Here is a 26,408-nt window from a genome sequence, read left to right on the forward strand (position 1 = left end):
TGAGGGAGGTGCCCGAAACGCCCTGTGCTTAGTCTCCTAGGAGACCTGAATGCACTCTGGCGTGATTGGCCGGCTGGCTGGCAAGGACAGCCACCCTGCTGTGCGAGTGACAGCCAGGCTGGAATGAATGGGGAAAACATTAAAAGCAGGTCTCTGGGACTTGGAAAGCAGAGTCGACCACTGGAATGAAAGCACCGAAGACGAGCTGAAGGAGACGACTGCTGCAACTCCTGGTCCACCGGAGAAGCCCTGCTGCAAGTCCAAATTGCCTGAAACTCCATTGACAGAGAAGCCCTTCAAGGTTAACGTCTTCAGAGTTTAGTGGGGACCACCAACTCATAAGCCGCCTGGACACTGTCCCAATATGGTCGAATTTTCTCCAGAGTGCTGTTGAAAACCGGATAGCCAGAGGGAAGGATACCAGTTTGTGGTCTTTAAGGCACTCGCACCGTAAACCAATGTTTTGCAAGCTTGTGGCCTCTTCCCTGGGCAGTGCAGGAACCTCCAACATCCATGTCCCCACAACTGAAGCTCAGGAACAACTGCCTTTAGCTACAGCTTTTCTTCACTTACAAGTTACTGTGCAAGTGCAGTGCAGAACTCTGTTCGGCCGCGGTGAAAGTTTGTGAAACTTTCGACTTTGAGGGCGTGTCCTTCCCTAAACCACCATAACTTTTCACCTGCCCAAATTCTTCTTTTATTTATTGGCATTTTCAAATAAAACAAACAATACGGCCATACACGGTCATTTCGCAAGTAGTGGTGTCACGGTATTAGTTTTATGACGGTACAATAACCTTCTTGCCAAATGACGGTATATCATGGTTATCGCGGTATAGCAGGTGGAGCCAACTAATCTTAACAAATATTTTCTAAAAGGTCATAAATTGTCAGATTTATCATCACAAACAAAACTAGGCACCCAGGGCCAGAATTGGGCTTTTCAACATACTTTCCACTGAAATGCCACCCCTTGCTTCCACCAAACACGTGTGGAGAGGAGGGGAGCGGGGGCAGGGGGGAGCTCTGCTGCGACTGGCAAAGCAAACTGAATAGCTTTTCTTAAGTGGTCATTTAGGCTTTTAGCTCCCCCACTGGCTACTGGTGAAGATTAACATGTTGCCATCTTGATAACCTGCATGCCACAGATCAATGGAGGCTGATGGTAGTATACGCTTGTGCGCATACACACACGTACACGCACTCTCTTTACGTTACAGCCTTTAGTTTACTTGCTGGCGAAAAGGTGTTCAGTAATCACGGACATGTTACCCTTTGGTATGGCAGCAGGGAATACCCACAGAGACTACACAGACTAATTATATGTAAATTCAATGATAGAATCAGGGAAATCCCCCATTGTCATATTTTTAGAAAACATTATCCATTATAAATATATAAACCCCAAAGCCGCCAACCCAAAGTAAACCCTCTTCCTTCTTGGCACTGTATTTATTCTTCCTATTGCTAACATATTGATTTTGTGACAGGCACGTGTGGTTTATGGAATGGCATTAAAAACTGCTCCAACTGAAACTACTTGGCAGACGGCACATCCACATCCAACAGTGCAAGACCAAGACTGCGCAGCACTTGCTTACTGCAGCCTTTCCAAATTAGATTGAAAAGCACACTTAAAGGATAGTTCCGGGACTTTTTTTTTATTGTCCCTACGGTTCGGCCATGTGTTTTTAAGCATAACTCAGTAGATCGTAGAAAACTTTCCTATGGACCTTACCCGACTTTTCGTCCATTAACGCACTCGAAATCAGCCGCCATTTTCTGATAATCCTATCATTTCCCCCCCATCGCCCTGGCTCACCTGCTTTTGCGGCACTAAATCAAATCCCCCACCCCTGAAACAGACTATCAAAACATTCATATTCCCCGCCTCTATCCGTGACGTGACTGAGCTGCGTAGGCAAACGCGCCCAGGCGTCTTCTACGCGACTCCACACAGAACCCGGAAATCAACACAGATGAGCTCACACAACACAGCGCGCCACAATTGGGAATATGAAACTGTACTTTTAAATTAAACCGCAAGATTGTAAATTTGGTAAAGTACATTTATTTGACATCAAATGTTTTGAGAATATTCAGCGATTTGCATTTTTATTTGCTCACGTTCAAAAAGTTCGTTTTGAGGCACGGGATGTTCCTTTGCTGTACACAGGGTCTTAGATCATCTCACAATACAGCGCCACAATTCGGAATATGAAACTGTGGTTTAAAAGCAAACGGCAAGATTGTACATTTGGCAAAGTACATTTATTGGACATCAAATGTTTAGAGAATATTCAGCGATTTGCATTTTTCTTTGCTCTCGATCCAAAATAGTTCGTCTTGAGGCAAGCGATGTTCGTGTGCAGTACACAGGGTGCTGGTTTACGATAAAATAAGCTCTTCGGTCGCACTGATAATCGCATGGCTGTTCCAACAACGAGGCACTAGGCCACCACAACGGTCTGTATGTTGCATCTAGCCGTTAGTACCGCGTAAGGGCATACTTGTACTTGGCGATCGTCCCATAAAATGGTCAGGGTGGTAACGTTGTTCACGCGGAGAAGCAACTGGTGGTTGAAAAACCCATCCGCCGGTGTCTGGTACTCGTGACACATGCAATAATGAAGGATGTACCTGTTTGAAAAACATAAAAAATGAAATTAGTCTCACCATCAGATCTTTATTAAAATTATTCATTTTATATATTCGGTCGGGAAATTATTTCATAGCTAGGACAGTGCAACTGGGTATTATACGTCAAGGGGGGGCTGTAGGATACTGAGACAGTCCCCCAGTGCAGGGGTTGACAGGGAGGCAGTGCAGGTGGAGAGTGCAAGGGCCCAGGACCGAGGTCGCAGACAGTGGACCAGTTGTAGCAGGGGAGAGGGAGAGAGAAAGCAGAAGCAAAGAGGAAGGTTTTGAGGTGCTTCCGTAAAAGGAGATGGTTCTCCTCAAGATAGTGCGCGGTACAAAACAATATGCCACATAGAACGAACAAGTTTAAATTGCGGTATAAACTCATCTAAAGAGTTACTTACATTATATTTGCATTTTCCATTGTTTCTGTGCGTAAGGCAGCCCCGAAATACCACTCCTTCTATGCCGACGTTATTTCTTCTAATGAACGAACATTAAATGGCTATCGTTTCTGAAATTTTATTCATTATCGTTTCTTACGTTATTGCACCACACCCCCAAAAATAAGTCTTTCGGGATGGTCCCGGCCTGTCAAGGTCAAATAACAATAGAACCTTATACTGAGTCGTGGGCCATTCCGGCACCCGAGCAAAAAATCAAAGCAGCTGACCTTCACTTTGAACGAGCACACTTTGTTGACGGCCAACATTATGGTTATGTGCCAAGACCGCTAGAAGAGTCAGATTTATCATGCCCTCCATGCCAAAATGCAATCGTTTTGGCCTGTACTTTAGGCACATATTGTGGAACACCTCCAAATCTCCTGTGTGGCAGAATTCCGTGAGTCCCCTCAAATCTCTTGTTATAGTTTTATCAAATACAATCTTTTCAATGGCTTTGTGAGTGGGTGATGAAGGAATCAACCACTTCTTCTTCCGTGCCTCCTCTGTGGACAAATGGCCATGTTCACAATTGTTGAAATGTTGGTTTGTGTTCCAACGGTGAACGTTGGTACAGTGTAGCATTACTGACCGCCATTTTTCCAGTAGAATTTCCAACGACCCTCCACATGTTTTTGAGCTCCACCAAAGATGGTTGCTGATTGACTTGGACCACTGTGAAATACCTTGCATATCTTTTTTTTTTACCTGCAGCCGACATTTTTTTTATTGATTGTTTTTGCAAGATGCCAAACGTCAAATTGGTGATTTATATTTTTGTACTCTTCTCTCATTGTCTTGGCAATTGAAACGTGTCTGTCCGTGGCTATAAGGTCGATCACCATTCCCCGCGATTGTAGTTCTTGCAATGATGCTACAAAGCCAACTTTCTCCATGGCCACTGAGGATGTACTTTGTGACACCTGCACGACCACCGAACTCACAATTTTCTTACTTTCCATGTCCTGAAAGTGGTAGGTGCAGTACTTGGCTGAAAATCCTGGGCTGTCGCACTGTCCATCACCGGCTAGCCTGAACCGTTTGCCCGCGAATGTACTATCAATAGACATTTTTTCCATTCTCCAAGCTTCGCTAATGGCTGGAAATAGATAATCGGTTTGGTATTTGTAGAACTGAGTTTTCGCAATGAAATGGATTCCCACAAACTGAAAGAAAGACTAACTTTTTAAAACTTGAACCACTAAAAAGTGCAGCCGCTGCACAAAGTAGATTGCCTGCTGGCAGTTGCCCCAGCATGGGTTGTGCAGACCATGAGAAAGGATGATATTTTGTACAGGTGGCATGTATTTTAAGGTTAGTGCCTCGAATTGCACGAGTCACATTAATCAATGGCTCCCCACATACTTCCCCACCAACCGATGCCCACATTTCATCCTAATAATGATATCAATCAAACAACTATCGAATACAATGAATTTGGCCTCTTTCCTTATACTGTCACTCTGCATCCCAGCTGGTTCGGCCTGTAACGTTGAGGACATGTCACTCACATGAAAGGTAGAATCTCTGATATCGTCTTCCGCTATGTTGAGTGATATTGATGGTGTTTCATTGTCGTCCACTTCATTCTCTTCCATTGCAACATCTGTTCCTTCTCCGGCGATGGGTGAATAAAACAATTTCTTCAACTTTCTCGCGGTCTTAGTTTTTGCGGGTGTGGATTCTGTGAATTGATCTCCGACTGCATCCGAACTACCAGGAGGACATTCACTATCAATGGCTGGTGGTGGTATAGATCCGTTGTCAATCACTTCATATTCTTCCCATTGGCACAATGCATCTCCAGTCTCAAGTCCCTGCCAAAAGGTTTGACAAGCAACATCTCTCGTTCGCTTCACTGTCTGTGTAGATCTAGTTCGTACACCCACTCGCAACTAGAGGACAGATTGGAAAAGGGATGTTCAGTTTAAACACAACTTACAGTATTGAACTAATAACAGTGAAAAACAACATAATATAGTGACCAGGACACTAACCTTCTTTTGCTTAATTTTCTTTGAAACTTTCTTGCCTCGAACTTCAACATCAGGACGCTGTTGCTCCGACTCGTGTGTGCATGTCTCCACTTCCTCTTGCGCTGCAACGACTATATTTTCATGATAAGCACATCCATCACGCACTGACGCTCCATCGACTCCCTGAAACATAGAACTTTCATTAGTATGTATAATAATATCGAAAACACAAAATGTACTTGGGGACTAATACCCACGTACATCTCAATAGCAAAACACGAATGAACGCTTTGTGTAGAACACTCAAACGACAATTATTCACGCATTGTTTATCTAGTTAGATGGAACTGTCAAGATCCATACCTCGGGCTCCTCATAGACTTCCATTGATGATATTATTGAAGATGATGCTTCAGTAACTCCCTGAAACACAGTAATTGCATTAGTATGGTTTTCTATTTTGTTAAAAAGAACATAAACTTTGTGCAGGCGTCAACGGCTCATCTAAATAGACCTGCACAAATGATCAGTTGTCTAAAATAAATAATGGATATGTAAATATGATTCGATTTGCTCGATCGTTGGAAGTGTCACCACCCAGAGATCTGCATCAACTACTAGGGGTGATGTTCTTGTAGAAGAAGCTCCGTCATCTCCCTGAAACATAGTACTTGCGTTAATAAAGAAGGAAGTATAGCGGATGTAATCACGTCATATGATTTCGCTTGATCGAACTGTCAGTATCCATACCTCGAAATGCATAACAACATCAAGGGATGATGTAACTGCGGTGCACACTTCTGCAAGCTGTTGCGCCGACCCGTAACTGCATGCTCCCGCTTCTTCTTGGACTAATGCTCCATCGACTCCCTGAAACATAGGACTTTCGTTAGTAATGAACACAATATTGAAAAAAGAAGAGACATAGGAGGGCGACGACAGAAGGACATATCAATGACTAAAAACAAAAGAAACATTGTGTGTAACGACCAGAGCACAGAAACGAGTCACAGAATACTCAAAGTAACACACAGAGTAATGGAATCGAAAATCTGCTGCTGTGTGTTGTGAAACGGTGTGTTTATACTTATTGAGGAAAGAGGCGTCCTGCCATTTCCATGGCGACACTTTATTAGCTGAGGCGCAGCGATTGTTGACACGAAACGTGCTTTGGCGTTGGGAAATGGGCGGTACGCGTCTGCTGATGTCAGGCTCAGGGGCGGGGGATTTGATTTAGTGCCGCAAAAGCAGGTGAGCCAGGGCGATGGGGGGAAATGATAGGATTATCAGAAAATGGCGGCTGATTTCGAGTGCGTTAATGGACGAAAAGTCGGGTAAGGCCCATAGGAAAGTTTTCTACGATCTACCGAGTTATGCTTAAAAACACATGGCCGAACCGTAGGGACAATAAAAAAAAAGTCCCGGAACTATCCTTTAACGGTATGAACGGTATACTGGTATAAACAATGTGACGGTTATTATTGTTCAATTAAGTGGTTCACGGTATCTTTAACGGTATACCGTAATACCGTTACATCCCTATTCGCAAGTGCCTCTCTCTCCCGCCGCAGCAGCCTTGTCCTTATACTTGAGCAATTACGATCATTGTGCCATTCCCGTGGCCTAGCCATTGAGCGGTGGATTGGTGCTCGAGTTCTGTGAAGGAGATCGGTGTTGCGAGTCTAGTACGTCCGTTGTTGAAAGCAGGTACGCAATATGGACCCCAGATGTCTGGGGGGCGTGAATGGAGTGGGAGCGTCTTGATGAATTTAGTTTCCACATCTTGGCAGTACGTGATGTCTTTGAGCCAGAGTTGCGAGCTTGGTGGGGGTCCTCTGCCCCAATTATATGCCACCCTCTTTCGTGCCAGGACTAGGAGTAAGTTTGTTAGCTTTGACTGTGCTAGGCAGCGATTTGGTCAGTCCTAGCATTGTTATTTTCGGGTCTAGATCGAGGACCGTTCCTATTATTGCCGATGTTTTCTCCAGCACTGCCTTCCAAAAGTTGGCTACCGGTGGGCATGAACACGCCAGGTGTAGGACGTCCGCTCCCGGCTCTCCGCTTCTGTCGCACTCTGCCGATATAGTCTCTCTTTGGGCATGGAGTTTCGCAGGTGTGTGGTATGTTTGATGTAGGAAATTAAAAGTGAATCAGCTTGAATATTGAGTTGACTGGGCCTACATACTAAATCTTACTCAAAAAGTAGCATTCTCCCTCTGGGATTATGCTTCCAAGTGATTTTTCCCCCCCCATCTCCTTTTGGCGCCTGAACAGGGCAGGTTTGATATCGCTAAGGAGAGCTCTGTAGATGTTTGCCACCAAATGCCCTTCTCCTGGAGCCTGGATTGTGTTGAGTAGTGGCCAGACTGACGGTTGTTGTGGAAAAGTCGGAATTGCTGTCTGCAGTGAGTGTCGCAGTCTGAAATAGATGGTGTTGAGGGCGTTATTGCTTCCTCTCTCCTGGGCTTGTTGGAGGGACAGGAACATACCTTCTGGGAAGAGATCCTCCATAGTATTTAGTAGTAGTTTTTCCGTCCAGAGTAGGAAGACCTTTTCTGTGGTGATACGGATTCCTGGGATGTGTTTAATCGGAAGGGGGGAGGGGGGGAGAATCTGGATGTGACATTGCTTTTCTTGGCTATCTTTTTCCAGATTGGGTACGTGGTGGTGACAGTGTTCATGGATGGTTGGGTGACTGGGAATTGGCCAAAGATAATGAGGCAAAGGAGATGCGGCGTTGCCAGCGCGCTCTAACTGGACATGAGGCCTTATGAAATGCGTTGCATACCAATGGCTAAGGAAGTGGGCTTGGGCCGCCCAGTAGTAGAGCTCCATGTCGGGGAGAGCTAGTCCGCCCTGTCACTTTGCCAGAGTTAGTGTGGAATAGGCCACTCTCGCCACCTTGCCCACCAAGATGAGGTCAAGGATCAGGCTTTTGATCCCTTGTAGGAGCTTATGTGGGAGAAGTAGAGGGATGTTGGAGAAGAGGTATAGAAGTTTCGGTAGGATGATCATCTTCACTATTGATGATCTGCCCCAGATGGCCGAGTGGTAGGGATTTCCACCTGTCTATTTTGAGTTGAATAGCGTCCAGTGTGGCGTCGTAGTTGTCTCTTAGGACGTCTTTTGATCTGGACATATTGATACCGAGGTATCTCATGTGCAAGTGTTGCCACTGGAAGCCAAAGTCGTCAGTGAACTCAGTGGTGGCGGCAGTGAGCGGGAGGATGACTGATTTGCTATTGTTGATTTTTAGTCCTGAGAAATGGCCAAATTGGATTATTGCTCTCATTACCGGGTTCAGGTTCTCAGAGTTCTGGAGAAACGGGGCCACATCGTCCACATATAGCGAGATGATCCTTTTGTGTGGGTTGAATGTGAGGCCTCTATGGAGGAGGTGCATGCGCAGATCGGAGGCCAAAGGTTCCATCACTAGGGCAAACAGAAGTGCAGAGAGCGGGCATCCCTGTCTGGTCCCTCTTAGATAGATGTCGGCTGATTGGATTCCGCCCAGTGTGATGTTTTTAGTAAAGGAGTGAGACCAGTTGTATGAAGCATTTGCCCAATCCCATCCCTTCTAGAACTGTGAAGAGGAAGGGCCATTCGACAGTCGAAGGCCTTTTCGGCGTCTAGTAGCATGGCCACCGCATGGCGCTCTGGGTCTAGGGCTTCTATTGCGCCAAACCTTCTTATCCCGTAGGATGTGTACCTTCCTGGAATGATGCCAGCCTGGTCGGCCAGTACCATGGCGGGCCTAAGGGGTAGTAGTCTCTTGGTTAGGATCTTCACGATTTGATCGTTCAGGTTTATCAAAGATATTGGTCTGTATGAGCCACATTCTGTTGGGTCCATGCCGGGCTTATGTGGGATTATGTTGGCCAAGTAGAGTGTTGGCAGCAGTTGATCATTGGTTAAGGCCTCGTCATATAGCCCGAGTAGTGGGGCAAGGAGGTCTGCGTAGAAGTTGTAGAATTCTGCGGACAGGCCATCCGGGCCTGGTGCTTTTGTATTTGGTAGCTCTTTGATGACTTCCTGAATTTCTTCGATGGTGATTGGAGCGTTCAGTGGTTCCCTCAGCTCTGAGTCTGTCCAGTATAGTTCAACAGTATCCAGATATTGTTTCAGTTCAGCCAGGTTTGCGGAGTAGTTTGAAACAGAGCCTTTGGTAGGAGTTGCGGAATGCTTTGATGTCGGTCGTGGAGTGGACAGTACTGCCTGTGTGGTCGGTCACTGCTTCAATCGATGTAGGTTTCCTGTTGGCAGCTAGAAGCCTTGCTAGGAGGGCCCCGGGTTGTTGCCCTTCACCGTACTGATGGATTTTGTGGTGACTATTTAGGAATTTTACTTCTCTTTCTGCAGTGGCGCGGAACAGCTCTAGTTCCTTCTTGGTCGCCGCCAGGGCCTGAGAGTTGTCATCGGTTCGGAGTAGGCTCTCGAGTATCTCGAGTCAGGTTTCACTGGCATTCAGTTCTCTTCGTAACAGTTTAAGGATCCTGCATTCTTTGGTTATGCATATTCCTCTGGTGAAGCACTTGTGTTTCCCAGTGTCCCGGCGGAGGCCACTGATCCTATGTTGGTGTCCAGGAAGGACTCTGTTCGCAGTTCTTCTGCAAAGTCTTGCAATGCTCTGGGTTTGAACCTCCACAGTGAGGCTTGGTTTTGACCGTTTGTGATGTGTTACATTCTAGGGTCACCATGGCGTGATCTGACAGGGATCTCGGTAGGATTTGACAGTCTCCCCACTGCAGGCGGCTGTGAGTAGACACAAGGTAGTCTATTCTTATTCTTGAACTGGTGTTGTGAACCCAGGAATGGAAGGTTGAGTGTTTGGGTGTTTATTTCTCCAGATATCGATAAGGTCATAGGCCTTGCAGATTTCTATGATTTGCAGGCTCGCTTTGGACGCGACTGATTTTATCCATTGATGGGTTGAGTGTTGTGGTCTCCGCCCCATATGATCGTGGACCGCCTTGTTGCGTTCAGGTGGGTCATCACCCATTCGAAATTACTGGAGCCATCAATGTTTGGGCCATATGAGTTCACTAAAGTGACTTCTTCGCCATCGATTATACCGTGTATCAGGAGCAATCTGCCTCCGGTGTCCTTTTTCTCTGAGATCAGTCTAAAGTTGGTTGCTTTGTTAATAAGGATGGCCACTCCACTGGCATACGACAATGTGAAATAGCGGTGGCACCCCCAGTCTTTGGCCCATGGGTGTTCAGTCAGACGTAGGTGTGTTTCTTGGAGAGCCATGTCCATTTTATGACTGCAAAGGTATTGTGTTATTTTCCTCACTTTAGCCCGTTGGTTCCCTCCTTTAATTTTCCATGTAGCTACGGTGAAGGCACTGTCTTTTTACATCTGTCTGTACACTAGTTTCTCCAGTTGATTGCTGAGAGGCGTAGGACTTGGCATTGCGGCAGTGGGCGTGGTGTGGTCTTCTTGCGGGCTGCGCATGTAGATGGCCATGGATTTGGGAGAACTTGTTAACCCCCAACTTATAAAGAAACCCCAACTGTTTCTCGCAAGCAACCCCCAACTTGCTCGTCATTTTCCCCCTTTCCCTAAACATGTAACTAGTAAACTTCGATTGCTGTGCAAGGGGTGCAAGGGGCTTCCCAGGCTGTACAGCCTTGGAGTACATTGCTTCTGTGGTTATTCCGGTGCAAAAAGCTGTTCTGTATTTATAGGATTTGTACTTTTGCTCTTGAATGGTTTATGGTGGGTTTCTGTGGAATCTTTCCCTCTGTGCGCGTGGCTGATTGGGATTTTGTCCGGGGCAGCCAGCTCGGTCCAGGAAGTTGTTTGCCTCCTCAGGTGTTGGGAAGAAGTGCGCTCTACCTCCATGCTGCACCCTCAGCCGGGCAGGGAAGATCATGCAGTAGGGAATTTGATTGTCTGAGCCTTTGTCTAACCGACATGAAGGATCTTCTGTGTCTGGACTTCAGGGGAGAAATCGGGGAAAAAAGTGCATCTTCTCTCCATCGTGTTGCATTTCCCCTTTTTCTATGGCCAGGCGGAGGATGGTGTCACGATCCCTATAGTTCAGCAGTTTGGCTATTATCGGCCTCGAGGGCGCACCTGGAGCAGGTCTGGCAGATGGGACTGTGGGCTCCTACTATCAACATGTGGGAGAATGCTTCTTTGCCAAACAGGGTGGTGCAGAGTGACTCGATAAGTCTTCCATTTTGGATTGAGTCGTCTGCTCTCGTACCCCGACAATTCTGATGTTGCTTCTTCTCGACCGCCCTACCAGGTCGAGGTATCTAGCGATGGTTGCCTTCATCTGTGTTTCTAGTTGGGTCACTTTTGCCGGCAGGGTCATAGCCCCATCATCTAGATTGGATACTCACTGCTCCACTTAATTCAGACGTTCAGTGTGGGTGTCCATGCGGTGTTGCAGGAGATCTACTTTGGAGGCGAGGCCATCCATTTTACTGTTTAGGTTTCCAATGCCGGCTTTCAGATCGAGGAGCGCCTTGATGTCGGAAGTTTCCTCGTCCATTAGGTGTGAACTGGCCATCGAGGATTCAGGGTCCTCTTGGAGTCTGGGGGTCTTGGGGACTGTACCGGTTTTGAAGTTTAGGGATCTGTTTATCCCATTGGATCTGGGTGGTTGGGGAGACTGGATGCTGCAGGAGCTGTGCAGGAGCGCAGGGCGCCATGCCCGTGGCAAATGAGCTCGCAGTGTACCTGTGGGCCCCTCTGCAGGAGGGGTGTTGCCAGGATCCCTCGGTCATCTCGTAGCAGGCGCGTGATGGTGTTGGTCCAGAGGGGGGCCGGCAATCACAGCTCCCAGGCCCTCTCCTCACACGTGGCGAGGAGCGCGTCGCGGCCCGCCCAGCTCCACAGGCAGGGAGAGCGCGGAGGGAGGGGAGGCTCTGGGGAGGAGTGCACCGCCGCTGCTCGACTCCCACCACCCTCCGCTTCAGTAGTGGAAGATTCCGCTCTATCCAACTTCAATCCGGGGCCGCTGCTCACAGGCCCAGGTCTACAGCCTTGGTGCAGTTTGTGGGAGGATGGGGAGGGGGGCCAGGGCCTCGCGCCATGGCCTTCGGGACTCTATCCTCACCCTCCAGGAGATATTCGGGAAGCGGGATGGTCTGCCAATCAGGTCCCCGGCTCGACTCAGGTCCGCTGCACGGCACCATGCAGCTTGTTGGGGCCCCCCCCCCCCTCGGATTGGCTTTGGAGCTGGACACCTGCATTGGGGTCTTCCCTTCCCCGTTTTGATTCGGGATTGTGTAGCAGTGGGCCAGTGGTATCTCAGCTGGGAGGTCGAGCGCCAGGGCGATAAAGTACCAAATTACGGCAGGATTCCTCAGGATTTATTGCAGCCGTGCGGGAGCTTGCTAAGAAGCGGCCATCTTGGGTGGCCCTCTAGCGCCCTCTCCGCCTGCCCAAATTCTTCTAAGAACCGTGGCAAAGACTTTACTACCAGAACTATGCTATCCTATACAAGACTCAACCATTGACTTTGGCCCAGGCCTATTGAATTGCTGGTTGTAGTGAACTGAAACTGTTTGCCCTTCCTCTGCAAAGTATTTGTGACATCTTTCTTTTAACTTTTTTTTACCCTTTTTAAAGTAACTGAAGTGCCATTTTGCTCCCACTTCAGGGGAGCTTAACTTAAGAAACTGATTGGTTGTTTAGTGTATTAGATTGTGATATTGAGCTGCTCTTACTAGTGGAATGTTTTCCAACTGACTAAATAAATGTCTTACCAAGAAACCTTGAGTATGCATTTGTTTGAATCACTGATTGCTAGTCCTTTGTGTAACCTATTGTACTGCTCACTTTACTCTTGAGACAAGTCTGGCTGCTCAGCCACTGCTACATTACTGTCTAGTACAGGCTTGTATCAAAGGTGAAATGGTACTTACACTTAAACCTAATTGTGTGTAGTGTTCCTACTGCATATGATTCTGCCGAACAGTCCCCCTGGCGCTCATCGCCTTAGAAAGAGGAAGGGATACATGTCCATGAAGGTGGGTGGGGAGAAGGACAAAACAAGGGGGAATAAAGAAAACATACCACATTCAGAAGCATCCGAGGGATATGTAAAAGTGGGGATTACAGGGTCACCCCAAGACTTCAGGACTACAATGTGTTCTGGGTGGCCTCTTCCGCAAGTCAACAAGGTGCATGGTATTGGATTAACAAGGAAGAGTGAGACAGGACCAGAGCAACAAGGTTGTGGGTCCCAAGCAGGTAAGAAGATGGGCCAAACCATCACTTGATAGATCGAATGGGAAATGCAGTTATGGAAGAAATGCAGCAGTCAAGGGAGGCACACCAATCAGTTACAGTAACTAGTAAGGGGATGGGACATCATTTACAGCTGCACCATGTGTCTTATGTACTGCATGCGCAGATGCAGCTTGAGTTATAGAATGTAGTTGGGGTGGGGGCACCCAGGGGGAATAGAGACCATGGGACAGGGCTAACAGGGAAGGCAGTGGAATGTGAAGCTTGCAACCGCCATAATCATCCATAGGCCACAGGTAAGTAATCCACTTGAGATCTCACTGACAAACCCTGTATTTTGAGGCAATCATGTATTTAAAGTACTCCGCCCTCGCCGTGTGCTGGAGAAATGTTGCAGACCAGCCGTTCCCAGGAGAGGAGTCCAGCCAATAATTTAGGTCAGTGAGCCAGTCTGGGAAAGGAAGATCTTTAAATTGAAGGAGCAACAAAGCAAGGTTAGTTTCAAATTGCCCCTCAGCAATGAGCCTGTGAAGATGGAGAGCGGGGAGGGGACCAATCAGGTGGAGAATTGTGATGTCCTGGGGTGCAAGTGTCTTGTGCCCATGCCAGTCAGCAGGGCACCTCATGTGCTGTGTGAATTGTTTCCTCATTGCCAAACCCAGGTTGCATTGTGGTTAAAGTTCCGCTGGTCAGTACAACTAGGTCATGAAAGGGTAGTCATTGTGGGACGGATTGGGATGTGAGGATGGTCTCGGGCATAGGTGTCAAGAGGGCTTGCTCATATCAGGTTTGATTAATGTATGCCTAGCTATAGGAAGCAGACTGTCCCAATAAGCTTTGTAGGAACCAGTGTTGTCAACTCGTGCCAATAATGACTAAAGGAGTTGGCTGCGGTAGGTGGGACAGACAGCTCCCTCAATCAGTTCTGTTCCACTGCGTTCATTGAGTTGTGCTCTCCCAGCTGTGTGTGGAACTGCAATAAACCTTGTTACTTCTTGCTTGGTGTATGCGCCTCTTAAACTTCTTGTGGTGTTTTGCCGTGATCTGCTTGAGTTTTAACAAAGAATGTGCCTCATCACTATTATGTACGGACATTGAAGTTGAAATTCATTAAATAATATTTTTAAGTATTTGGTATACCAAAGTGCTAGCCAATTTCAAAGTTATCTGAAAGCAGAACTCTACAAAGGGCAACATGAGGGGTAGATTAAATGCCATATGGCAGAATCTTTGAGGGTGCAGTTGTGACCGAGGTAATCTATGCTATAGCCAGGATTAGTTTCCTCTTCGCGTTTCGCATGCTATAAAGTTGGAGATTTTTGCACAACTACATTAAAGTTGCTATTAGCGGAGGGATGAAAATCAGATCTATTCCTCTTTAAAGGAGCTGGTGAAGCTATGTGCAATTTTTGGACTATGATCAGGCAACTAGATTACAGAGAATCTGATTTTGCAGGGTCATTATAGCAATTGGTTCGTTCCAGTTTTTGACGCAGTTTCGTGCAGATTAAGACTGCAATGTAGTTTTCAGGGGTGCTTGGTGTTCAGGTCCCCAGTCCTTGGTTACAGTTTGGTCACGTTGTGGATGTTATTTCGAACCCACTGCTTGCCCCAGCCAAAGCACACTTCTGAGATCAGAACTAGCTCCATCAAGCAGTAAAACGAGACAGTGTGTTCCAATCCATGGAGTCTGCTGTGAGGGAATGGCTTGTTTGTATATCATTCCAAGAATGCCAGGATGGATTTTAGAGCCAGTGATGGTTCCATGGCAGGAGGTTCAGATACAGAGTCAAAGCCAAGGATAGATACTAGGCTACACTGATGTGTATGGGTGGTGGGAGCATACAGTCTGGCCACCGGCAAACAGGAGTTGAATGGGCAACTAGCAACCAAAATAGTTACAATAACTGTATAGGCTTATTAGGTTTAAGGGTCTGTTAAAAAACTACATTCAGACGAGGACAGTGGTGCTCGGCATTATAAACAGGGATGAGCAAATACATTGAATGATCGCCATCATGCAGTGATAGGAAGAAACATTGTCCTTTGAAAAGGAGCTTGTTAAACTGGGCATTAATCAGGAAGAGGTTTGTTGCACCATTGGCATGGCTTTAGGGCAACTTCTATTGGCAGTCAGGAGCATGTATGCGCATGTGTCACTTCTCTTTACACTAAAAATGCAAGCCAAACACCCACCCAAATGATATACAAATGCCAGTCAATTGACTGGTCCACATAAGGCATACCAATTAAGTGCAATGTATGCTGAGAAGCCACCAAGTACACCGATTAATTCAGACCTGAATGTTTAGTACCAAGCTAACAGGAAATTTCCTGCAGCAGCTTCACATTGGAAGTACTGTACCGTAAGAGATTTGTAGCAGTTTTCATGGTTAATAAATATGGAAGCATTGCCACTGTGAATAGATTTTATTGAAATTTGGATTTATGCATCAGCAATTGTAACTTCCACTTCTACACCAGGCTCAATACTGATGGATGTGATCTGCTTCACAATTTCAGAAGGACTATGAAGGTCAATCAGGCGCTTGTGAATTCGCATTTGGAAACGATCCCATGTCTTGGAACCTTCACCGCAGGGTGTTTTTCTGGTAGTGATTCGCAGAGTCTGTAAGAAAAGTAGTAGATTATCCAAAAATGCAAGAAAAAAACTGCTGATTTGGTCTCGTCACTAAGGATACTGTACACCTGCACAATCAGTAAATTACAAACTGGAAGAATGTATCAGTGGAAGAATGCTTAATGTGACTTCGATCAGAAATGTACAAAGCAGACAACAGCAGGAGCAATACTATATGGTCCCTTTAAAAGGGATAGCATAGGGATGAATGAGGTAGACACAGATGGCAATGTTAAGGGACAGAGGTCAGCATTTAAGATTCGCTCTAATGCACAATGCAGAGTGAGGGCAGTTGGGAGTTAGTTTGGATAGGGAGGGACAGCTAGAGACGTCTGCCACGTTAGCAGATTGGGCTTCAAGAGATGCTGTAGATTTCCAGTGAAAATTATATACCAGTCGAGACGGGGCAAGTAGGTCAAATGGAGTGAGAGGCGTGACAGAACTGACGCTGTAGGGGAGGCGAAGAAGCATGCTAACATCCAAGTTAGTTGTGGGATTGGGTGCAAGAGCATGGATACATTTATTAAATGAAGGAATTTGAAGATGGATGGCGCACATGAAGTGCAATGGCGACAATGGGTACAAGTGTGTGAAACTGGGTGGGGAGAAGATTGCATGAGAGTACAAGTGACAGTCTGGCTCAGTTCTCCATTTTGTCGAGCAGGTGCAAGTGGTTTTACCTGGTGGTGGCTGATAGGTGGCAAATACTACTGTTAACTGGTGGGTCTGGCAGCAGTCAGTGGCTGTGAACATTCAAGTTACTATCAAACACCATGGTTGCAGGCCAGCAGAAGATACAGAAAATGGAACTAGCTCGGCGAAAGCAAAGTGGAGACCTGGGCATCAGCAGACTAGGATTGCTAAAATCAAGGCGGAAATTAGGTTTCAGGGCAGTGTTAAAGCATGAAGAGGAGTGGGTCGATCCGAGGAACACATAGCAAAGCCAATTGTTGTAGTTCCATGAGAAGGAGCAGTTGGAAGAGGTTCATTGAAATCTAGGTTGTAAAGCTTGATGATTGATGCCTAGGCAGCAGATGCCTAGTGTCCAGGCAGCAGAAGGATCTTGAGACACTAGGACGGTGTGGGCAGTGTTAATTGGTGCAGGGTGACATCAATTATGGAGTGTTACTAGTTGGGAGCCATTAGCATTTTAGATGGTAGGAAGCAGTTGAGTCAGTATCGCACTGGGTTTCTTTCGAAAAAGGTTTTCTAACGGGGCGTGAGTGGATAGCAAGGATGAAGAGAGCAGTTGGTAACAAGGTCCCAAGTTCCCCATTTTGTTGTGGAAAGGTCTCGAAAGGAATGCAGGAGTTGGCAGAGCAAAAGAGTAGACGTTAGTGGGAGACCGATTAGAGGACATCATAGAGTGACAAAGGAAAAACTCGGGAGAACAGTGGATAAAGGGAGACATCTTAAATAATTTACTTGAGACCATACTAAATCAGTGATTAGAGCATGGCCTCCCAGGGAAAGTATAGAGGGGGAAATTAGATCCAGAAAGGGGATTCCATTTGAGAAAACCATCAAAATTCCCATGAAAAAATTAAGCAACTTATATTTTAGGCATATGATCTGTCAGGAATGTGTTATGGGAACACTCGTGCCAACCCTATTCTTCAGTGTGAACATATTTGTTATCACATTGACATTTCGAATGGATCACGCTGCACCTGAATTGAGGGTTTGCTGCCAACACTCAACAGCACAATACAGACATTAAAGTGCTTTGCTTCATTTGTACACCAAGTCAAACTACCAGCCAGCATTATCAACTGTTGCATGTGCAAAAATGTCACCTAAACAGGGCTTTGTCTATGGCAAGTCAAAAATAATTCATAGTAGCCAAGTGCTCAAAGTGAAGATGGTCTGTTAAAGAAAAACATCCAATTAAACATACATGAACATATAATCGTCCTGTATGACCAAATTAATCATAACATTAAGCATAAATAGACTTTGTGAAAGTGTCTTGGACTGAGATCAGTCCAAGTATGTATTTGTTTTGACATTATTAAAACATCACCTACAAATCAATTTTACTTTTAAGTCTCATTGTAAAACCCATAAAAAGCACAATACTGGGCTTGCCGGTTTGATTTAGACTTTCTCTATGTGAATTTATCTGTACCAGTTTTAGTCCCAAAAAATAAGATTCCTGAAAATAAAGATTTGGTAGAGACATTTAATTTGGTCATTTAACTCCGGTTTATATGTTAAATTGGTCTCATACTTGAAGTATCTGAAGCGTTGCACAATTGTCCACTGTTGATAATTCCATACTCCATGGAAAGTTAGGGGAGCCAAGACTTGCCAACTATTGATCCTTTTGATTAGCTTTCCTTATGATGGACAATGTCCAAGGTATTCTGCATGCAAAGAAACAGGATTATGGGGTCGATTTAAATGGGATGCAATCTACTGGGTACTTTAACTCCCTACATAATTTGCAGTCACCGTTACAATACTTTATGTACGATGCCAGATGTTAAAAAGCATGATTGTGTCATGTTAGAAAGACATGGTCATAATAACTATCAATTTCCATTTACTGATAATTCAGATTCCCAATAAATGTTTAACACATACAATACTTGTCAACAGTAATCCATCCATAACAGTTAGTCATATGTTAAAGTGACATCACATTGCTAAGACTCCAAATGTTTGTTCAGTAGATCCTGGCCAAAGGATAGTCTACATTAACTGTACGTTGCATGCAAGACCCTTTGGGCCAATAGCTATAAATGGTTGATTTAACAGCAAGAAGCCAAAATGATATGTACTTGCAGTTCAAGCAATGGTATTTTGGCCCACGAAATGTATACAAACGAAATTGGCTTCGAATCTATGTTAGGATGAAATATAATTCTCACCAATGCACACGAAATTATTCTAGAGCCAAATTCCAGAGGATCACTGTTTATGGATTACTATGTAGAACTGTACAAGAGACGTACAAATAGTTAATTACTTTTAACGTATGTTCCAGTTTTGCTTAATGGACAGTATCAGTAATCTTACTTCCACTTACCCATCCCAGAATCCCAATTTCATTGACAATCACTGATCAAGCTTTAGCTCTCAATCATGCCAGGCCATTGAGTCAAACTGGAAATTCTCGTGTACACCCACAAATACAGATTGGTTATTTACATACTTTGAGGTAGCATAAATAAAATAAGTCAATTTCTTATATTCTCAGGGATATTCCCACGGGATAATCTTTCCGCCCAACTAGAATCAACCATTGAATGCCGTTCATGTGTACCATAGTCTGGCAAGGATGATGAACCAAACACTTGGAGGCTCAGCAAAATAACAATTTGTTATGGATGAAATACTGTCGACAAGTAAGTGTGAGAATGATTTTAGAAAAAGGAACTATAATATCCCCTCGGGATTACTTTTACTACCAATTTACATTGCTAACAGGCTCAGTCAAAAGAAATTGTTATATTTATGACAATGCCTTTCAAATCATCATGGTTTTACAGAGTCGTACATAAACCATGCCAATAAGGACTACAGCAAATTATGTATGTCGTCATGTATGCAGCAGATGGAGTCACATTTAAATGAAAGCCAGTGAGTCATCAGAAGGTAAGCTAATCAAACTGCATACACAATCAATAGTTGGGGTGCCTAACATTTCACAGTAAAAAATTTTTTATCAACGGACCATATTGAAACGTGGACAATTACCCAATGCAGGACATCACAAAATTGGGATCATATCCTATAGAGAAAAAAGCAGTTTTAGAACCCAATTCTCCAACAAGTTCATAGATTTAACCATCACCAAAATGGAGCTCCAATATTTTTCCCAGACTAACAGACCATTTGAAATAAATTCAGGACTAATCAGAATAATGAGGTTAGCAGTTAGAACGCATATATAAAAAATTGTGCATTGCCTCAGTTTTTCCAGTACAATACCAATTTAGCATATAAACCAGACTAAAAAGACCAAATGAGATTTTCTCCAATTAGCCATCCTTCATTTTCAGAAGTTATTAACCCATCAGTGCATCCCGTTTTGCACCAAAACACTTGTTAGTAAGGATGTGTTCTTTGTGAATTCTAAAGCAGTCTAAATCAAACATTGGAATATTGTATGTTGCTCTTTGTTCGATTTCTTTAAATATAGATTTATTGGAGAATCGTGCAATTTTAGGTTTTCCCATGATTGTAGGGGATGATTTAACTACATCTGATCACCTAGGAATGTATTTATGCATGTCTTTAGTAGACAAAGGTTCAAGCAAGTTCTACAGGAGAGATTAATGTAGTTTATTACTGTCTTTGACACTAATTGCACATGTTTCCATTTGTTTCTTTCCCCTTTTCTTCAGAGAAAATATTCACTTTCAGCACTTGGATACCATGTTAAAATTAACTTGCCCTAGACAAATCCTGTATAGGTAAAACATTTGCAAGTGCACTAGTTGGTTAATGTTGGCTGGTAGTTTAGGTTATGATGTGGGGTACAAAAAAAGTTCAATATGCTTTTTTCCTGATTTAAATAGATGTCCTTTAAATCTTTTTTCCAGCGATTATATATTTATTAATATTTTAGTTGCTTTGATCACAGGGCACCTCCATATACGAATGGATTCATGTGTCTGACATTCTAGGCATCAAACCAGTAAAGAAAAATTCAAGCTGGCTCAGAATAGCGTATAGATCAATCACCATGGATTCATTTCCACATTATCCTCATAGCCAACTGCAACATAGCAACTGTTCAGAGTGCATCATATATCTAGATCACATCACTGGATATCCATTTTTAAATCCTGCATAACTGCCCTAGAAAACCATTGGTGTCCAGTCCCTTTGGAGCAATGTACAATGCATTTGATTTTCATGATAAACACCAAATGACAACGTTAGTTTTGACTACAGTTGGCATTAAAAATGACAAAACTGTTCTTGAGGAATTCACTTTTACCCAACCCGAGATGGACCCTCCCTACCAAAAACACTGCCACGCTGAAGGCCACCAAACGAACTGACTGTGCCGGCCCCAAGTCTTAAATTATCCACCAATAAACATACCAATTTAGCAACACCCCCAGTTCCAAACTTCTCACGCACCACATAACCAGGAGACTACAACAGTATAGTATAAATCACATGGCAACTTAATCCATCCTAAACATCGACTCACAGAACCACCGTTGGCCCTCCAAAACTGCATGCATATACCAAACAGCAAAGCTACCCACACTAGCCAAACACCACCCACCATCTTAGAACGAAGTGCCAATCGACCAGGAAAATGACTGCAACATATATGGTAAAGCCCATGCAAACATTAGTGAGGGGATCAGCCATTTCATTTTAGCAATTTAAGCTTGGATTTACGAAAACAAACATTAACTAAAGGTTAAAGACTCAAGCCTGACAAACATCACAGGGATTGTCAAATAAAACTAAATACCAACTGTATTCATGCTCCTGTTCTGCCTGCCACTTCAAACATGCTTACCTTAGTGGGCATACGAACTGGTCCCTTAACTTTCAGGTTCTTCTCCTTGGCACCTCTAATCAAGTCAGCACACACTTTAAAGAATTAAAACAAAACAAGTTTAGGAGGCAACATATTGACTGAAGTGTAAATGAAAACAGTTTGAAAATGGAGACTTCATACCACAGTAGTGAATTCTGAATGTGGTGGGTTAACACCCAAGTACTTCAGAGCAACCCTACAAGGTTGAGTAAAAAACAGCACCACTGAATAACAGTGCTACAATTAAACTTAGCGAGCACTTATTAACTACTTCAAAAAATCTATTTTATCTGCAGGGGCATTTCTGCTCCAATGTTGCATTGGTGAACAGCTCCTCAGTTGGCTCAGAATAGCGTATAGAAATATCATAGTAATTCATTTATGCATTGTATCCTCATTGCCAAGGTGGAGCTGTGATTTCCTAGACTCCCCATGAAGAGCCAGGTCAATAGGATTTTTACAAGCACCATGTACGGATCACTGGTTTATGAAAGAAGACTGGCACACCCAACTGCTATGTTGGCATACCTAATGTCCTAACTGCTTACTCGCACCCTAGTCTTACATTGCGACTTCCATCAACCACTCAAGGGGACCTTCGCATAAAAAAAGCACTGCAACAGTAGGTTTCATGCATGCTTTTACGCTAAGGATAATATAACAAAACACAATACAAAGTTCTGGGCAAAAGTGGTGAATGAATATATATCAGGTTTGTCCTGCAAGAGCTTCATTTGCAAAGACCAGATTTTGTTGGACGCTGCTAGCCAGAGTAGTCCTGTCCAGAGACCACCAGTTGTGAGTGGATGACATGTGTTACAAGGCTGAGAGCTTGATTCCACCCCCCCCCCCCCATCTGAAGGGACCATTGGGAGTCATCGGCTTCTGGTACAGGACAGCCTCTACCAACCACAAAAGTACCCAGGACCTCACTGCGTGGAGGATCCCTACAGTTGTGTGCCAACCTCCCCCATGTTTAAGATGCCCCCCACCATTTAAAAATCAATGTTTGGTTGCTACCTCGGCCCACGTTACCACAAAGGTTTTAGCCTCTCACCATTGTACTTTTACAAGGGATGAGTATTCATCACACTGGTGGCAGCGAGTTTGCCCTCGACATACACGTCAGTATGTTTGGTTCCCTATTTGTGTCCAGCCTAGCTGATAAAAATCAGGTCATCTAAGGGCTTCGTGGGTCCTCCACTAGTTAAGTGGAAGGCAATAACGAACCAGCCGAGAGGGTCAAATAAGTCGCACGATGACCAGCCATCCAGCATGCCCAGTCAGAACAAATATATCACAGAAGTTTTCCGGCGAACAATTTACCTTTCTCGAGTGACTTTACATTGCGACTGGTCAGCGTGATTCTGATACGATGGATTGCTACTTCCTGTTCGACAGGTGCTTTGCCGGCGTCTTTAAATGCCTGGGAAAAAAAACTAACAAAATGAAACATTCTATATTGCTAGGCCACCTACAACGGCTAACAAAAACGTGACTAACGTTCAAACGATAATAGCGCAGAGCGATGAATAACGCTGTACAAACATACATTCTACAAATTAGGCGTTTCACCATCACGTTTACTTAAGGGAACCATCACTGCAGCATAAAAGAAAAAAGCTGACACTGGTGATTTAAATACAGAATCGCAGGGCTCGAAACTACTGCCAGGAGACATGTAGTTGCCACTTGTAGCAGGGAAGAAAAGAAAAAGCTGTTAACTACTTCAGCAAATACTATACAAACCCCGACGTAAACTCTGATTTGGGAAAGTTGAAAGGCTAGTGTTGTAAGGCACACGGAGTTATATAGTGGGTTACAGTTAACTAGTGTGGATGATAGATTTTGGAGAAGGGTCCTTGGTTTGCCAAGGGAAGCTGACGCAGTGTGCTAGGCCCAGATTATTAAATCGTAGTTAAAAAAACTCTTAAAATGGTACCGGTTATATGCATCTACGGATACTGCTGCGGGAAGAAAAAGCCGAAACAAAAATTTGAGGCGCCTTTCCCGGATACCGATGCTGCTAGTTACCCCGAGGACGCAGACCACCCGATCGAGAGAGGCTGCACGCCAAAGAAATAAAATACAAGGTTGCGTCCCAACCACTGCACTGCACTATAGTATGGAGACCGCACAGAGCGGTACTACTGAATTAGAACACGTTGCAACTGCTTGTTGGCGGGCGCATTAATCGACCGCGCCACAGCAAATTCAGAACGGTCATGATGTGTGTGTGGGAAGACTCGAACGGCGGAGCAATACACGGCCACATGCTCCCCAATCAAATCAATATATCAAATCTCTCACCATGGCTAGATTTGTTTCCCGGCCGACTTATTCGTCCCTACAAAGACACGAACAGCGGTGAGCCAGGAGCTGACGTTAACGCTCACTGCGTGGATCGAAAAGAGAAAAAAAGGCGGAGCCGCAGTATTTATATGGCGCTTGCGCGGGCGTCCCACGTATCCGCCCCTCAACCCGGAATAGAAAGGCCACAAGGCATTGCCAATCCATCCCCGTTTGCTCGTTCCTGTTTTGGTGCAGTCGCAAAGATGTGAATGATAGCTTTGGAAGCAACAACGCTAATTGAAAATCAATTACACACCTGTATTCCATATTGTGCACATTAGGTCGAGCAGTTTATTGTACCTGTCATATAAGGTCAAATAAACGCGTGTTTGTCCGGGCTGTAGTTGAACCGGGAATCAATACCGCAGAAAGATGGCGGTAAAACTTCTATCGTTTTACGTAGTCCTCTTTCTTTGACAAACTTATTTTCTTGACAACAAGCGCCGAGTGCTACTTTTTAAAGAGTAATCACACATTTCTAAAACAGAAGCAGTGCACAAACATTATATTTCCTGCACCATAAAGTGAGGCGGGCATGGACGCCGTGGTCGACTAGAAGCGCAAAATCCCCAGAATTTCTTAAGATCAGGCTGTGTACATGTGCGTTAAATATTTACAGCCTCTTGTTAATGTTTAAATAAAGCCCACTTTAAAAATATATATTTTATTTCGTTTTTAGGGTATAACAAGACTTAATGCCCATTCCCACCCTAGTGCCCCGCCCCTCCGCCCCCAACAGCCTCACACCCGCAAGCTCCCAACACGCCCATTGCAATCAATGGGGCTTTCACCCTCCAAATACATAACCCCTGCAGCCGTCCATTTGCCTTTGCTCCCAAATATCTTTGCGCATGCACACAATGTTTTCACCCCCATGAATTGCCATGACACAAGATTTCAATTGGCAAAATTGGCCGCAGTTTTATTTCCATGACAACAGAAGTATTTGTACACAATAGTGACCTCATTCTGCGCGTGTGGCGTTTGCTTGCCGGATTTCCTTTGCTTCCCCCTATACTTGGTCTTGTAGGCCCCCAACTCCCCCGACCCATTGTACCTGTTCCTATCCTGCCCGTGCAGGGGTCCGTGGGTGGGGAGAGCGCCGTTTGTTTCCGGGGGGAAGCTGAGCCTTGTTTGTTCCTACCAGGCGCCCCCGCCGTTTAGGCCCAAGAGGCGCTGGTCCAGAAGAGCGAAGACCCATTCTGTTTCCTTCTGGCTCGTCCGGAGTCTATCATTTGTGCTTGGTTGCCCAAACACCGCCAACTTGTCATTTCTGACCTGGGTGCCCTGCGACAGCACAACCCGGGTGTCCTCCTCCTTGTATTTCGCGGGTGGGTGGGTGGAAACGAAATTCCTTGTCCGGTGGCGGCGACCGGGTCCCAGTGCCGGAGCGAGATGCCTGGTCCCTGGTCCCGCCTGCTTATATCCAGCAAGCCCCGCCCCCTTCCCTTTGTTTATTTTTCGCGGGCTTCCCGGCCCATTCAGCTTTGGCGCCGTTTCGCCCCCTTTGTCCTTTCCCCTTCCGGGTGAGGGCCTCCGCTCCCGGCGACATGACCCCGCAGGGGTTACCCTGCTGCCTCCTCCATTTTGCGGACGTTTTCCGTCGTCAGCTCCATAACCCCTGCAGCCGTCCATTTGCCTTTGCTCCCAAATATCTTTGCGCATGCACACAATGTTTTCACCCCCATGAATTGGCATGACACAAGATTTCAATTGGCAAAATTGGCCGCAGTTTTATTTCCATGACAACAGAAGTATTTGTACACAATAGTGACCTCATTCTGCGCGTGTGGCGTTTGCTTGCCGGATTTCCTTTGCTTCCCCCTATACTTGGTCTAGTAGGCCCCCAACTCCCCCGACCCATTGTACCTGTTCCTATCCTGCCCGTGCAGGGGTCCGTGGGTGGGGAGAGCGCCGTTTGTTTCCGGGGGGAAGCTGAGCCTTGTTTGTTCCTACCAGGCGCCCCCGCCGTTTAGGCCCAAGAGGCGCTGGTCCAGAAGAGCGAAGACCCATTCTGTTTCCTTCTGGCTCGTCCGGAGTCTATCATTTGTGCTTGGTTGCCCAAACACCGCCACGCCAACCGGTGGGTTCTCGCCCTCCGTTGGCTCCCTTCTCCCTCATTCCTTCTCACAATTCCAGCAATTTGGTGCAAATGTTCCAGAAAAAGAGCTCCATTCCTTTAGGGGATAAGTGCACCCCATCGGCTAAGAAATACTCGGGAGTCTTCCCGTCAATCAGCCCATGCCTGATCTGATAGAAACCTCTGCCCTTGCAGAATTTGGCCATCGCCCCGTTCAGCTTCCTCCTTGATTTCTCTACTGCCGAATGGTCTGCTGCTCCCCTCCATTGCAACCGCGGAATCACCTCGGACCAGATGATCTCCGTCTCCCCCATCTGTGCTGATATTTCCTGTAAAGAGCTTGTGATGTCTCTCAGCAAGGGCCCCCTCCCCAAGCTGGTCAGGTCGTTCCCTCCCAAGTGTATTACCAACACGTCCGGCTTCCGCCGTTTGTTTAGCAGCGTATGCAATTGCCCTATCAGCTGGGCCCATTTCATCCCTGGCACCCCGTGCCATTCGATCTTGAATTCTCCTGCCGTCAAGATTTCCTGCTGCTGGTTCCAGCTTGCCTTTGCCC

At 45.5% G+C, this 26,408-nt stretch overlaps 1 protein-coding gene and 2 non-coding genes across 3 annotated transcripts; all 3 read right to left on the reverse strand.

The window, feature by feature from the left end:
* Positions 1-15,682: 15,682 nt before the first annotated feature.
* Positions 15,683-23,868, reverse strand: RPS20 (ribosomal protein S20). The gene is made up of 4 exons (XM_069621068.1): positions 23,731-23,868; positions 22,747-22,846; positions 21,400-21,473; positions 15,683-15,896 (listed from the first exon to the last, which is right to left on the reverse strand). The coding sequence occupies exons 1-4, from the start codon at positions 23,731-23,733 to the stop codon at positions 15,714-15,716; spliced, it is 360 nt and encodes a 119-aa protein (XP_069477169.1). The 5' UTR covers positions 23,734-23,868; the 3' UTR covers positions 15,683-15,713.
* Positions 20,569-20,633, reverse strand: LOC138499049 (small nucleolar RNA U54). Its single transcript, XR_011279097.1, has one exon. It is a non-coding gene; the product is annotated as a small nucleolar RNA U54 (small nucleolar RNA).
* On the reverse strand, positions 21,758-21,823 carry LOC138499048 (small nucleolar RNA U54). Its single transcript, XR_011279096.1, has one exon. It is a non-coding gene; the product is annotated as a small nucleolar RNA U54 (small nucleolar RNA).
* Positions 23,869-26,408: the final 2,540 nt, after the last annotated feature.

Source organism: Ambystoma mexicanum, chromosome 5q (genome assembly GCF_040938575.1).
Source record: "Ambystoma mexicanum isolate Mex_15411 chromosome 5q, UKY_AmexF1_1, whole genome shotgun sequence".
Classification (NCBI taxonomy): Eukaryota; Metazoa; Chordata; class Amphibia; order Caudata; family Ambystomatidae; genus Ambystoma; species Ambystoma mexicanum.

Excerpts from the sequence above, each read along its gene's own strand:
- RPS20 (XM_069621068.1), bottom strand. Across the intron at positions 21,474-22,746 it reads TGTAAAGTCACTCGAGAAAG|TGTGTGCTGACTTGATTAGA; the intron begins GTAAATTGTTCG and ends AATTCTTTAAAG. Across the intron at positions 15,897-21,399 it reads CAGTTCGTATGCCCACTAAG|ACTCTGCGAATCACTACCAG; the intron begins GTAAGCATGTTT and ends CTTTTCTTACAG.